We start from the raw sequence: 15,177 nt of genomic DNA on the forward strand, positions 1-15,177 counted from the left end.
TCTTTAAGAACGACTTTGCTGAGATGTGGGCACCAATGCAGCAAGGCTCCAGGCCAGTGCTCGAGTTAAGGTGACTGGACATCGTAACTCTTTCTTGTCCTTCCCCTCTCTTATCACAGGCAACAAATGCTCACACCAACGAGGTGGTTGCAGTTAAGAAAATGTCCTACAGTGGGAAGCAGACCCATGAGGTAAGACAGCCCCATGCCTCCACAGATGTGTCAAGTTAGGGTGAGGTTAGTCAAGTCCTGAGCTCTGGCATCCCCCACAGAGGAGGGCAGCTGGTTCCCAGGGTCACCGTGTGTATTTCAAAACTCACTGGAAGGGATGGTCCTCTGTTCTCATCACAGGGATGTGGTCAGTGTCTGAGATGATGAACATGCTAGACACCATCTCAGGGTAATTACGGTACGGTAATCCGTAGATGTTACCTAAGTATTTATCACAATGTTCTTCTTCTTTTTTTTTTCTTTTAAGCTCAGGGACAATTTTTTTAAAAGATTTTTTATTGATTTTATGTATATGAGTGCCTCGATATCAGAAGAGGGCGCCAGATCCCATTACAGATGGTTGTGAGCCCCCATGTGCGTGCTGGGAATTGAATTCAGGACCTCTAGAAAAACATCCAGTGCTCTTAACCATTGAGCCATCCCTCCAGCCTCCAAAATTAACTTATCCTTATTTTTTTTAAAGATCTATTTATTTATTTTATATAGTATTCTGTCTGCATATAAACCTGCAGGCCAGAAGATGGTTGTAAGCCACCATGTGGTTGCTGGGAATTGAACTCAGGACCTCTGGAAAAACAGTCAGTGCTCTTAACCACCGAGCCATCTCTCCAGCCCTTGCTCAGGGACAATTTTATAAGAATTTTAAAGAAAACCCTCCCAAGGAAGGCAAATTGTAAACCTCAGTTGCTGTCCGTAAGAGAGAGAGCGTGGAGACGAGAAAAAAAACCAAAAAACAAAAAAAAAAACCAAAAAACTGCCATTTGAGCTGGCATAGAAGTCAGGCACATGGCAAACAGGGAGGGAGGCTCTGGAGCAGCGTTTCTCAACCTGTGGGCTGTGACCCCTTGAAGTCAAATGACCCTTTCATAGGGGGGTCTCATGTCAGATATCCTGCATGTCAGATATTTACATTTTGATGCATAACAGTAACGAAATTACAGTTCTGAAGTAGCAACAACAATGTCATGGCTGGGGGTCACCGCAGCATGAGGAACTGTACTAAAGGGTCATAGCATTAGGAAGGGTGAGAACCACTGCTTCAGAGAAACAGCAAAGAAGCTCAAAGTGTTAGGGAAACCTGTAGACCAGCAACGGTGCACACGCCTTTAACCCCAGCACTCGGGAGACAGAGGCAGAGGGATCTCTGAGTTCGAGGCCAGCCTGGTCTACAGAGAGAATTCCAGGACAGCCAGGGCTACACAGAGAAACCCTGTCTCGAAGAGAAAAGACCCAGAAAGATGAAAAGGGAATTAGGCTTTTCTGGGTTACTCAGTGAGTGGGCCGGCTTCGGAAGCCGCGTAGCTGGAACCCGGAGCACTACTGACCACGTGTTGTCTCTGTGGGGCCTCTAGCAATGCTTCTTGGTATTGCATCTAAGCAACAACTTTCCAGCTTTGAACATGGACTTAAGCAGTGGTTTGATTTTGGTATATTTGATGAGAGCTTTGGACCTTGTGCTATATTAAAACTATAGCACAAGGTAACTAGCTGGTTCATTTATTAAAATTTACCTTATGTCCTTCTACCACAGAAGAAGAAATATATAAAATGTATTGATCTATGTATATACACACTTGATAAATACTGTCTTCAGTCTGATAATTAAAACCGGTTTTCTGATTTCCATAGAAATGGCAAGATATTCTTAAGGAAGTTAAATTTTTACAACAGTTGAAGCATCCGAACACCATCGAGTACAAAGGTTGTTATTTAAAAGAACATACTGCTTGGGTAAGTCAGAGAGTCTCTATTTCCTTTTTTTCTGTTAATTTCTTTTTTTTTTTTTTTTTTTTTTTTTGGTTTTTTTTTTGGTTTTTCGAGACAGGGTTTCTCTGTGTAGCTTTGCGCCTTTCCTGGAACTCACTTGGTAGTCCAGGCTGGCCTCGAACTCACAGAGATCCGCCTGGCTCTGCCTTCCGAGTGCTGGGATTAAAGGCGTGCGCCACCACTGCCCGGCTTCTGTTAATTTCTTAATTATTTATTTGAACTATAAAATTATGAGCTCTGTTTCTCTCCCCTTTGACTTTTGGAATTGCCGATTTAACACTTATCAGTGCACACCAGCTTGCATTATGGTATGTATTCCCTGAGATTAAGTATGCCAGTCTAGCCTGTTGGAAACATCATTCTGAAAACATTTAGCAAAGGGATGGGAAAAAGTTAACGTCATCTTGTAAAACCCAAAAGTAAATCCTTTTAGTCTCCTAGAATTTGTAAAGATTTTTGTCACATTTATTTTGTGTGTGCCTGTTTGCCATGTGCACATGTGGAGGTCAGAGGTCAACTTGTGGAGCTGGTCCCTCCCTTCCACAAAATGTGTTTCAGGGATTGGAGCCAAGTCATCAGCAGCAAGTGTCTCTACCCACTGAGCCATTTAAAGATTTATTTTTATTTGTATGTATGAATGTTTTTTGCCTGCACACATGTGAGTACACCACGTGTGTGCAGTGGCCACAGAGGTCGGAAGAGGACTTCAGATCCCCTGGAACTGGAGTGATGGATGGTTGTGAGCCACCAGGTGGGTGCTGGGAATTGAACCCGGGTCCTCTGCAAGAGCAGCCAGTGCTCTCAGCTGCTGAGCCATCTCTCCAGCCCTCATTCTAGAATTTTATCTTTGCCACTTCGACCCTCCTCCCCATTCCATTTGACCAAAACTCGGGCACTTTGCTAGACACTGTCACGGTACAACGTTTACAAAATGACACCACCACTGTGCCGCTGGAATGGGTCCCCTTTCCTTCCACATGGTTTGTTTATGTTGTTTTATGTGACGGTCACTGTTTGAAGATAGCATGTCACACACAAGTTAGAATATGAAAATGTTAAACTTTGCAGTTAGTCACATTAGGCATTTTAGCCTAACGTTCGTCTGTGATGTGTTGCTTGTGATGAGCCAAGGCCTTTCTGGATGGACCCTCTTGCCTACAGGAAATGGATATTAAATAAATATTTTAAAATACAAATTAAGCCGGGCAGTGGTGGCTCACGCCTTTAATCCCAGCACTCGGGAGGCAGAGCCAAGCGGATCTCTGTGAGTTCGAGGCCAGCCTGGACTACCAAGTGAGTTCCAGGAAAGGCTCAAAGCTACACAGAGAAACCCTGTCTCGAAAAACCAAAAAAAAAAAAAAAAAAAATACAAATTAAAATCTCCAGATGACTCCAATTCAAAGCAGTGGCACTAGACTGATTCAAGGTTATAATAGCACATGGCAGGCCATGTCTTTATACTGAGCCCTACAAAGACACATTCCTTGTGTCAAGCTCTAGACAGTGTAGACAAGGAGGCCTGCTAACTGGGGGTTTCTGTTTACTTTTGGTCCTAAGGATTGAACCCCAAATAAGTGAGGTGCAAAGTCCTGAGCCCAACATAGATTTTTCTGGTTTGTGTATTCCTTGACACTAAGTAACAAATTTTATCTTATAATAAATAATAAGCAATAATATCTAGCCACTCAAAACCAATTATGAAACAAGACTGTGGGAAGAAGGTATTAGGTCAGAACTGGCAATCTTAGCTTGACCATCTACAGTGACTATTTCATATCAACCCTCATATGGTAAGAGGCCAAGTCCAAATGAAAGGTGACAGGAACCGAAATGTGGAAAATTAAAAATAAATTCATTATCAAGTGACCAGATAAGACAGATTTAGGTCAGGCCAAATGTCTTTTCTCTTGATGTTCTTTGTGCTTTGGTTGGTTGTGTGCATGGTTGATTGGCTATTCAGTTGGTTGTTTGGTTACTTGGTTAGTTGTGTGGTTTGTTTGTTTGGTTGGTTGGTTGGTTTTGTAGGTGGTTGATTGGCTGTTGGTTGGTTGTGTGCTTGGTTGATTAGCCATTCCGTTGGTTGTTTGGGTACTTGGTTAGTTGTGTGGTTGGTTGGTTGTTGGTTGGTTTTGTGGTTGATTGTTTAGTTGGCTGATTGACTGGTTGGTTGGTTAACTTGAGGAACTTCTTATTAACTTTGAGTATTCTGATCTTTTCATCTGTTCCAGTTGGTGATGGAGTACTGCTTAGGGTCAGCCTCGGACTTGTTAGAAGGTAAGGATGACATCACTGTGCTTCTCCTGTTTTTCCTCCACCATGTTCTCTGTGGGACTGAAGAGACAGCTCAGTGGCAGAAACACTCTGCTCTTGGGGAGGACCCAAGTTTGACTCCCAGGTGGGCTCACAACTGCCTGTAACTCCAGCTCTGGGGACCTGATACACTCTTCTGGCTTCCACGGGCACCTGTGCTCATGGACACATGGACACACACACACACACACACACACACACACACACACACACACACACACTCTCTGTCTCTCTCTCTCTAAAATATAATCTTTTTTATGGATGTTATCTACTTCTAGAAAAATAGACAAAGTACAGTTTGGGCCTCTGGTTGAAAGTTAAGGGTCATGTGGGTAAGCTGTGCAGACATAATCTCAGCCATGTAGTTTACATGTCTGGGTGATGTCAACGGCCCTCCTACTGTTGAGGCCATGGCCATCCAGGGCAGGCTGAGATACCCATAGCCAAAAACCATCAAAACCATGTGTAAGTGTTGCTATCTACCTTTTGCCAGTGTCACGATGGACCATGTATGTGAGACAGAGTGTGTGTGTGTGTGTGTGTGCTCACACGTGCTGTCAACTCATGTTGGTATCTACCCATGTGAGGTGTCAGGATGGACCCAATCCCTCCTTACCAGTGCTAAAAATGTCTGGCCGGGCGGCAGTGAGTGGCACACGCCTTTAATCCCAGCACTCGGGAGGCAGAGGCAGGCGGATCTCTGTGAGTTCGAAGGCAGCCTGGGCTACAGAGTGAGTTCCAGGAAAAAAGCTGCACAGAGAAACCCTGTCTCAAAAAACCAAAAAAAAAAAAAAAAAAAAAAAAAGGAAAGAAAGAAAAACCAAAATATAAAAAGATAAACAAAAATGTCTGAAGCCGCCCATGGTCTCTCAGCAGAAGTTGCTTCATGGCCTCTTTACCTGTATGTAGGTCAAGGGGGGTAATTATGAAGGCTTTGCAGCCGAGAAGAGCATGGCCTTGATCGCTGTCGGGGGCACTGGTACACCTGGGCCCAACTGGGTTAGAATCCATACAGCTCTGACTCACCATTGACCAGTAAATTAATGCCACCGGCCTGTGGGTTTTGTTTTGTTGGTTTCACTTTTTCATGCACTTGGGTTTCCTCATCTCCTGCTGTATTACGGAAGGTACAGCTTCCACATGTTTAGGTGACTACGCTCTCTAGTTGTCCTTTGGTAAAGTGTGTGTCACTGTGCGGTGTGGAAGGCTGGTCATCCATCCTGACCATCTCTCCTTCCTCCCCAGTTCATAAGAAACCACTTCAGGAAGTGGAGATTGCTGCTATCACCCATGGTGCCTTGCAGGGGCTGGCCTACCTCCACTTTCACTCTCTGATCCACAGGTAAGTCCAGACCCCAGCTTCCTTTCCACTCCCTTCCCCAACTCCGGAGCCCAGGGACCGTGGGAATCAGTGTGTGTTCCAGTTCCGCGCCTAAGGGACCACAGGGGACAAGCAGAGACCCCCTAGGCCTCTCCACAGCTCCGTGAAGACAGCATCCCTCTGATGTTTGGGCGCTGGGGGGGGGGGGGGTATTTATTTGTTGTTTGAGGATGGTGGTAGTTATTTTTAGTTTAGATTTCTTTTTCTTTTCTGAAACAGGGTCTTACAATGTAGCCCAGGCTGGCCCTGAACTCACCATGTAGCCCAGGTGGATCTTGAACTCTGTTTGTCCCGCCTCAGCCTCCAGAGGGCTGACATTGTGGTGTGCATTGCCATGCCTGGCTTTGGCCTCCTGATGGCGCAGGCAAATCTGAAGAAGGGTCGGTCCATCCTCTTCCCCGCTCTGGGCCAGGAACAGAAACCCACTGACTTCCATGCACGGAACAGCAGCCAAGCTGAGCCCCTGCCTTTTCTTCTCCCATTCCAGAGGCTTCCCGTTCCTGAAGTCTGTGTCAGGAAGGCTCTCAGCACACACGGTGGCTCACAGCTGCCTGTAACTCCAGTTCCAGGAGTTCTGACGCCCTCTTCTGACCCCTGTGGGCATTGCATGCACACGGTGCACGACATGTATGTAGGCAAAATGTTCACACACAAAATATAAATAATTTTTTTTAGAAAGGCTAGATTAGACTAGGGTGTGTTCGGATTGGTACCAGAGCATTTGCAGAGCACACACAAGGCCACCATGTCCATCCCCAGCACCACAAAAAATAAATGAAATAGACAAAGCATGAACCAATCACATATGGTAAATAAGAACTAAACCCATTTACCGTCTAACAAATCTTTGAGGTCTGTTTCCTCAAAGTCAAGGTAGAATTGCTGGATGGTGACTTGCTTGCAAGTCTGCTCTGTTTTTTCTGAAGCCACAGTTCAGTTTGTATACATCCCTCTTACCTTAATCTGCATGGTACTTATGCAAGAAATTGAGAAGACAAAAAACAAAAATTTAATGTTCTTTACATTTCAAAATGAACGCCAAGCATGGTAACACACATCTTTAATCCCAGTACTCAAAAGGCAGAGGCAGGAGGATCCCTGTGAGTTCAAGGCCAACCTGGTCTATACAGTGAGCTCCAGAACAAAGAGAAAACCTGTCTCAAAAAACAAAAACAAAAACAAAAACAAAAACAATTGTTTTTAAAGAACCCATAGCCAGGTACAGCGGCATAGGCGTATAATCTCAGCACCTGTGAAGTAGAGGCAGAGAATTAGAAGTCCAAGGCCAACCTCGGCTACATAAAGAGTTCGAGACCAGCCTGAGCTATGTGGGGTCCAGTCTTCAAACAACATGAATACCGTTCATCTCAACTTTGTATTGCTTTGAGGGACGTTTCGTCTCCGAGCCCCTCTGTTGTAAGAGAATGAACAGTACCTTTGCTTGCAGCCCCTCTGCCCAGTGTCGTCTCCGAGGAGGGAACCTGTCATTCCAAGGGGACTTTTGGAAGTGTTTAAGCCTATTGCCTTCTCTCCACTTTTTCAGCTGTATCTTCCCACGGCCCGTTATCAACTTGCTGTTCGTGGGTCCCAGTCCTCATTACACATCATTCATACCTTAAGAAAAATAAGGGGTCATCCACATCATCCTCTCCTTCTGAATTTTCAAATGGTATTTTTTTTCCCCTAACGTTTCACTGCATCAAATATCAAACATCTTTAATAGCAAACCAGCCACAGCCCGCCATTGCAATACTGAAATGCAAGCTCCTGACCCCTAATCCTTGTCTGTTTTGATCTTTCAGGGTCTTCTTTTTACTGTACAGTGTTATTTCTTAAATAACACCTTTTCTATAGCCTGTACCCTCCCATGCCTTAGAGGGGCAGTTACGGTTAAAGGCAGAGAGAAAGGGTCACGGGCAAGACAGAACAGGTATGTGTCCAGCTGAGGAGCCCCGGCCAGGGCGGCCACGCAGGCACGTCCGTCAGACAGCTTTGGAAGGGGGAAAGCAGCAGGCAGTTCCGAATGACGCCAACTTTCCCCCGCACGCACGAGGAATGTTGGCGGTGGGGGGATAGAACATTGAAGAACACGCTTTGTAAGGGTCGCCAACTCGGAGCTCTCCTTGACTGGCATGGCTACCTCTTTCCCTTGCTCCACCCCTCCCTCTGAAGACAGCTCCTCCTGGAAGTCCTTCCAGTGACCGCCCAGGAATGCGGGCTCCCTTACAACACGCAGTGACAGTGACCGCTGAGAAAAGTATGCTTGTGTGTTTAAGAAACTTTTTTATCTTGCTAATTGCATGCTCTGGCCTCCTGCATAGTAAGAATTGAGACCTTAACTCTTGAATCCTCCCCTCTCTCTCCGGTAGGGACATTAAAGCTGGAAATATCCTCCTCACAGAACCCGGGCAGGTGAAGCTGGCTGACTTTGGATCCGCCTCCATGGCTTCTCCTGCCAACTCCTTCGTGGGGACGCCTTACTGGTGCGTAGACATAGAAGATATGAAGCAGGCTTAAAATACACAAGTGTGAGCAGGAGGGACACTTGGCATCGGCCTTGCTGTTTCTACAGTGGTAGGGATTGAACCCAGGACCTGGAGTATGCTGGGCAAGTGTTCAACCATTGAGCTACACCGCAGTTCCTTTGTTTGGAAACAGAGCCTCACTAATTTGTTCAGATTATCCTCGTATTCATTCTCTATCCCAGGCTGCCCTTGAATATGCAATCCTCCTGCCTCAAGCTACCATGGAGCTGAGCACACAAGCCTGTGCCACCAGGCCTAGCCTTGTTTTGTCTCTCAATGATGTGTTACCAGCCAGGAATGTTGCACACTTTTAATCTCAGCACTCAGGAGGCAAAGGCAGATGGGTCTCTGTGAGTTCAACCAGTCTGGTCTACACAGTGAGTTCCAGGACAGCCAGGGTTACATAGAGAGACTCTATTAAAAAAAAAAAAAAAAAAAAAAGAATGAAAGAAAGAAAAAACAACTGTGTTCCCAATGTTCCCCAATCGGATTTCATTTGAGAAGGTTAGAGACCTCACTAGCCAAACAGAGTGACCTGAAATTGCTCAAATGATGCAGCTGGCTTTGGGTCTCCTTTGTGTGTTATCGATTTGCTGGGCTAGCTCTGTCTAAGGTTTCACTTGAGATCTCTTTTGAACTGCTCCCCAGAGGCAGCGTGTTCAGGACAAGGGATCTTCTTTACAGCCCTCTGGCTGGCTACCAAGCCAGGATGGAAGAAATCCAAGCTCCCAACTCTATCGAGTTCTCTGACACTTCATCCACTTTGACGTCATTCTGACTTGGAGTTGTCCCCCACATTCTGCTCCAGATCCCCTTTCCAAACGTTCACTTATACACCCATCATGTTATCGAAGCTTTGAAAAAGACACATTCTGGAAAAACCCGCTAAGAGCAGCTGCTGTTCGACTTTTGACCTCATCGTAAGATAGGATTTACAAAGCCACTTCCGACATGGAATAGACCGTAGCACCAACCAAAGCAAACTGAAGGCTGAGAGCCTCTCCTTTCTGGGGGGTCACACATGCTGCCCACCTTTGCCTGTTTGGGTCTGTAAATCACAATGTCTTTGGAAGCACAGACCGCGGTCCTTTAGGCTGTCCCTCCAGATATTTTTTTTATGTCTTTTAAAGTAATTCATTTGTCTGTGCTCACAACACACTAAGTGTTTACGTATCTGCCTGAGGTCCCTATGACAGGTCTCTCCATTTTTTAGATGAAGAAACAGATAGACCATGAATGAGCAACAGACTCAAGAGCAAACGGAGAGCAAAGGGTAGAGCTGGGATGTGTTGAAAATCATGTAGTAGTTCCTAGACACCACCCAAGATGTTTGTGTTTTGAACGATATTCTTCCCAGTGGTTTGTGTAAGGAAAATCTCTGTTGGGGCGGGGGGCGGGGATCTTCAATTTTTTTTAATTAATTTTTTAGCTGCTGTGCGGAAGAATAGGTTGTGTCATATTCTCTCACATCTAAGTCATGGTTTGTACTTGGTTCACATTCATCCCCGTGTCCTCCATTCTGCCACCCCACTGGCTCCCCCCACCCCAGTATTCCCCATTCTGCTCTCCTCCCCTCCTCCCTCCCTCCTTCTCTCCTAGATTTATCTTTCTAAGTCTGGCTTACTTCACGTAACATGATGATCCCCTGTTGCATCCCACATCTTAGTTCCTTTTTATTGCTGTGATAAAATGCCATGACCGAGTCGACTTATTAAAAAAAAAGGAAGTGTTTATTTTGGGGCTTTAATTTCAGACGGTTAGAGTCTGTGACTGTCAGGGCAGGGAGCGTGGCAGGAGGCAGGCAAGCATGGTAGCAGGAACAGTTGAGAGCTCACATCTTAAGGCATAACCATGAGGCAGAAAGAGAGAGAAACACTAGGAATGGCAGGAGCCATTTGAAACCTCAAAGCCCACCCCCACTGACACACCTCCTCCAGCAAGGCAGCACCTTCTAATCCTTCCCAAACAGTTCCACCAGTGGGAGCATGAAACCAAGTATATGAGCCTATGGGGGCCACTCATTCAAACCACCACATCACAGGCACCTCCATCATGTACCTGGACCGCGTTTTCCTTATCTGTGCCTCGGTTGGTTGTCAAGGCTGGTTTCATTCCATGGCTTCTACAAAAAAAACACCACAACAAGTGCTGAGAACTTTGAGCAGGGGCTGGAGAAATGGTTGTGCAGTTGAAAGCACTTGCTGTTCTTACAGAGGACCGTGTTTTGGTTCCCGGAAAACAAAAGAAAAAAAAAACTTTTAAATAACCTTAGAAATACTTTTGAATACCCTTAAATCTGCTGTGCCGAGTAGTTTTATAATGGAAATTTTGTTTCTACTGACAACTTGAGTTCTGCACATTGTGTTTGGCAGGATGGCCCCAGAGGTGATCTTAGCCATGGACGAAGGACAGTACGATGGGAAAGTTGACATCTGGTCGCTCGGCATCACCTGTATAGAACTGGGTGAGTGAAGAGTAGTTTTCCCTGGATCTTTGCAAACTGGTCCTCATCCCGCTCATCGGTTAACTTGTCTAGAACTCACTCAGTAATTGGAGGCTGTGCACAGGCCAGGCAATGTGAATTTGTCGTAGGTACTTCCCATGTTCTTGTACGCCCCAGAAGACTGTCCCTTCTCTGCTATGTCTCCATGAAAAACAAGCCAGTAATTGCTAATATTTGAGAAACACCCCTTACTCGGTGTGACATCGCATACCCTGTCTTTACAATAACCCCCACTGCTTTGCTTCATATTTACAACCCTATAGGGGAAATATTAGAAGACTTATCGAACATATGCCTTTAACATTGACTTGACAGTGGAGCCTTGAGGGAAACTTCATAGTAAAGGATGCACTAGCATTACAGTTGTCCCCCAGGACTGGAGCAATGCCCAGTGGATAAGAGCACTTACTAATCTTCAGAGGACCTGAATCAGTTCCCAGCACCCACACTGGGTGGCTCACAACCACCTGTCACTCCAGATCCAAGAGTATTTGAAGCCATCTTTTGGCCTCCTTGGGTCACACACACACACACACATCTTTAAAGTTGTCCCCCAAATATTCATAACCTAAAGCTACCTAAAATACATTGGTTTTCCTGATTGCATATTTGAACTTTGGCTTGTCTTTAAATGACGTCTGTCCCACAGTATACCTGCCAATAAACTTAACAAACCGATCTGATGCTGGAGGGAAGGATCCGCGTGTTTCCATAGTGTAAGCTGCCATCACTGTTCACTAGATATGGGTCTAAGGACAGGAGGGGCCGTTAGCCTTCCCAAGCCAGGGTAACCTGGTCCAGGTTTAATCTGCCTTATCTAGAAACTTAAAACTACATTTTTTAAAAAAATTCTTTGTCTAGTTTTTAAGATTTATATCTCCTTTAATTTAAATTCTTCTTTCCTGGTCTCCGCATGGCCCCTGTCAGAATTCCTGAGAAGTTTGTCCTGTAGAGGAGACCTGGGACACTCATGCTGTTCCCAGCACTTTATCCACATCTTCCAACAGAAAAACTTAGATGCATGACCTGTCTGTCACTTTGCATCAAAGAGAGATTAGTGAGAAGAAAATGATTCGAGGGGGAACATTAGGGTGTTTACTTAATTTTTTTAATGAGATCACATATCCACATAGTTTATAAATCAAAAAAATTAAGTCATGGGGTTGAAGAGATGGCTCAGGGAGGGGTAAGGCCTCTTGCTACCTTACAGAGGATCTGAATTCTGTTCCCAACACCCACCTTGGGCAGCTCACAACCATCTGTAACTCCAGCTCCAGGGAATCCCATGTCCTCTTCTGGCCTCAGCAGGCACCCGCACTCACTTTGCATTTATTTGCACACCTAGACACACACTCACACGCATCAAGCACAGTGGTGTGCACATGTCCCAGCAGTTGGGAGGCTCCTGGGGTCAGGGCTGATGACCACTAATCTGTCACCCATTTCAGTACTGAGCCTAGCTGTCCCTTAGGAAACTGGAGGGTACACTTAGCTGCCAGGCTCCGGTGGGCATGATGAATAGCATCCGTGCCATGCCTGAGGCAGTGAGTGCCAGATGTGGGATAGGAACTAAGCAACTCATGGCAGTTAGTGTTGCCTTTCAGCTAGGGCTGCCAGCCATATTTGTTCACAGGAAAACCTTGACTTACAAAAAGCATTGATCTAAGAGTGGGGTGCCTTTGGGTCGCCTCTCTTTCTCAAAAAGAGTACAGCCCACTGGTTCCAAGTTAGCACATCCAGGCAGAGCTGTTAGCAACGACCCATTCAACTGAGCTCCCTAAACCTTGATCTTGGTTGGCACAGATGGTGCATCCGCAGAGATGTGACCATTGTCTGTCAGGTAAACAGGAACATACACACACACACACACACACACACACACACACACACACACACACACACACATTAATCCCAGAGCTCAGGAGGAAGCAGCAGGTGACCTCTGAAGCAAACTGGCTATCTAGATTAGCCGAGTCAGCAAACTCTGGGTTCAAGTGAGAGGCCCTATAGAGCACGGTCAAGGAAAACCGCTTCTGCCCTCCATCTGCATGCACACACCTGTGCACCTACACGTATGCAAATATACATATACACATATGAAATGTACACATGAGTATATACGTCTACTCACATGCACACCACACACAAAAACACACATATGCCCGACACACGAACACACACACCTACACACTTGTAAATACTGTGCAAACACAGAGACCCACGCACACACACACAAAAAAAATAAGGACTCATGGGTCCTTGTCCCAGGTACCAGCGGTCCTTGCACTGTGTACAGACCTAGGCCTCTTGCTGTGCCCCTCCAATGCCGCGATGAACTCCCTGGGAAGGACCAGATGATGGATGTTTAGACTCCGCAGGCCCCGCTGTGTGTGTCTGCATCTTCCCCACTGGAACAGGAAACACCCGTGGAAAACACCTCATTACACAGAAGTGGGCTGCTGGCTGGCTCTGGCTTTTGCTCTGTAGCGTTCTGTCTCGGTGACAAGCCCCGTCACTGTGGCTGTGAGGCTGGTTTCGCTTGCTTGCTTGGAGACAGTCTTCCTGTGCAGCCCAGGCTGTTCTAGAACTTGAGATCTTCTTGCTTTAGCCTACCCAGGGATTACAGCCTTCAGCACCAGGCTCAGCTGGCTCAAGGAGAGTTCTTCTAGTAAAGAATTCAAATGTAGACCAGACCTTTCAAATCTAGTGTTTGGAGGATGGCCCCACGCTCTGGTTTCTTTACTGTAGTGATTTTCCCCACCATCTAAGGGCTGGCTGTTATGGCTTGTTCCCAGACACTTTGCTTGCTTGTCCTGGGCCCACCTTTAGGCTTCGAGTCGGAGTTGCTGCTGTCTCTACACTAATGCTGAGTTTTGGTTTTTCGATTTTCTCTTCTGAGACAGGATCTCATATAGCCTAGGCTGGCCTTGAAATCACTATCGAACATAGGATGACCTTGAACTTCTGATCCTCCTAGGTTCACTCCGAGTGCTAGGGTTACAAACATGCTTCCCCACACCTGGTTTGTGCGGTATGGGGGGCTGAACCCCCTGCATGGTAATCAAGCACTGTATAGACTGGTCCACATCCCCAGCTCCCACATCCTCTTTCTGAACTTCTGTTTTCTCTATCTGGTCCCCTTTCCACTGCTTCTCCTAGGCAACTCACGGTTCCTCTGCACAGCTTGAATCGTTGTGCATTTTCCTGGGAACGAGAGTGACCTTATCCCTCTTATGGTGAGCCCATCACATGATATTTGATGTGGGCCCCAAGACCTTGGTCTCTTTTCATCGTTTCTATGCCCGCTTGTTACACATAGATTCTTTTAAAACATTTTTTAATAATTTTATGTAGATAATAAATATTCATTTACCTGTCTGTGGGGGGTAGAGGGAGTGCAGGTGGGCGCTTTGGCATATAAGTGGGGGTTAGAAAGCAGCTTGTCAGAGTCATTTCTCTCCTTCCACCATCCGGACCCAGGGATCAAACTCAGGTCCTCAGGTTCAGCCGCAATCGCCTTGGATGCTGAGCCATCTCAGCAAGCCCACACAAAGATCCCTTGTGGATACAGTTCTCTTTGCATTAAGTTGTCCTTTATTAATTTGCTTAGCGGGTTTTGTGCGGACTGCCTTCCAAGGTGAGTCTTCAGCACCAGACAGTAAAGGACAAAATGAGCATCATGAGCGTGGTCCCTGCCCCTGTGAAGTTTAGACACTTAGTAAGGGACACAAGATCATGAGAGTTGTAACGTATGGCCCAAAAAATGCAGCACAGCTATAGTCCGCAGTGACAAAAGTCACAGAAGGCTTCTCTGAGGAAGCGATCGTTCACCTGGCAGAAGCCCTTAATAGACATGCTTTCAATTACTGCAAGAACAAAGTGAGTTCATCTCAGTTACTTTTCTCACTGCTATGACCAAAATACCTGACAAGAAACACTGTAAGCGGGGAAGGTTTGTTTCGCACTCACGGTCTGAGGGGATACAGTCCCTCCCCGGCAGGGAAAGCGTGGCCAAGGGCACTCAAGTCAGCTGGTTACATTGTTTCCACTATCAGGATACAAGAGCTGACTGACAGGAAGTGGGGCAGGGCTATAAAAAATCCAAAGACCTTCTCTCCCTGACTCACTTCCTCCAGTGAGGGTCCACCTCCAGGAGGCTCCATAGCCTTCTAGAACAGGACCTCCAAAACTGAGGTACCCAGTGTTCAAGTATGCCACTTAACATACCCAAGCAGACCTGACCTCAAGGTTCTCCCAGCATTCCTCAGTTCCTACCCACGCTGGGGTATGGCTGGCATACCCCACCCTCTACCCTGAATTCTCCAGTCCAGGGGCTAGACTGACCTTCCCCTAGGGGCTTTCCCCGTTATCCAGACATTTTGGCTACCTGCTCTTTTTGTACCTTTGAATCTCTTGGCTGCTGCACCTGGTTCCCCTCTTCTTACTTCTTTCACTTCTTTA

The 15,177-nt window shown here is 46.2% G+C and overlaps 1 protein-coding gene across 2 annotated transcripts in view; it reads left to right on the plus strand.

Moving 5' to 3' along the window:
* Positions 1 to 15,177, plus strand: part of Taok3 (TAO kinase 3) — a 175,779-nt gene that overhangs the window by 97,217 nt on the left and 63,385 nt on the right. The window contains exons 5-10 of one of the 2 annotated variants that reach the window (XM_052755161.1): positions 120 to 191; positions 1,860 to 1,961; positions 4,226 to 4,271; positions 5,553 to 5,649; positions 8,058 to 8,171; positions 10,586 to 10,677. In XM_052755161.1, coding sequence (XP_052611121.1) covers positions 120 to 191; positions 1,860 to 1,961; positions 4,226 to 4,271; positions 5,553 to 5,649; positions 8,058 to 8,171; positions 10,586 to 10,677 — 523 coding nt within the window. Of the gene's footprint in view, positions 1 to 119; positions 192 to 1,859; positions 1,962 to 4,225; positions 4,272 to 5,552; positions 5,650 to 5,858; positions 7,946 to 8,057; positions 8,172 to 10,585; positions 10,678 to 15,177 lie in introns of those variants that run through there. The other variant, XM_052755162.1, reaches the window with a different exon arrangement.

The sequence above is a fragment of the Peromyscus californicus genome, unplaced genomic scaffold (assembly GCF_007827085.1).
Source record: "Peromyscus californicus insignis strain IS unplaced genomic scaffold, ASM782708v3 Scaffold_2__1_contigs__length_46816999, whole genome shotgun sequence".
Classification (NCBI taxonomy): domain Eukaryota; kingdom Metazoa; phylum Chordata; class Mammalia; order Rodentia; family Cricetidae; genus Peromyscus; species Peromyscus californicus.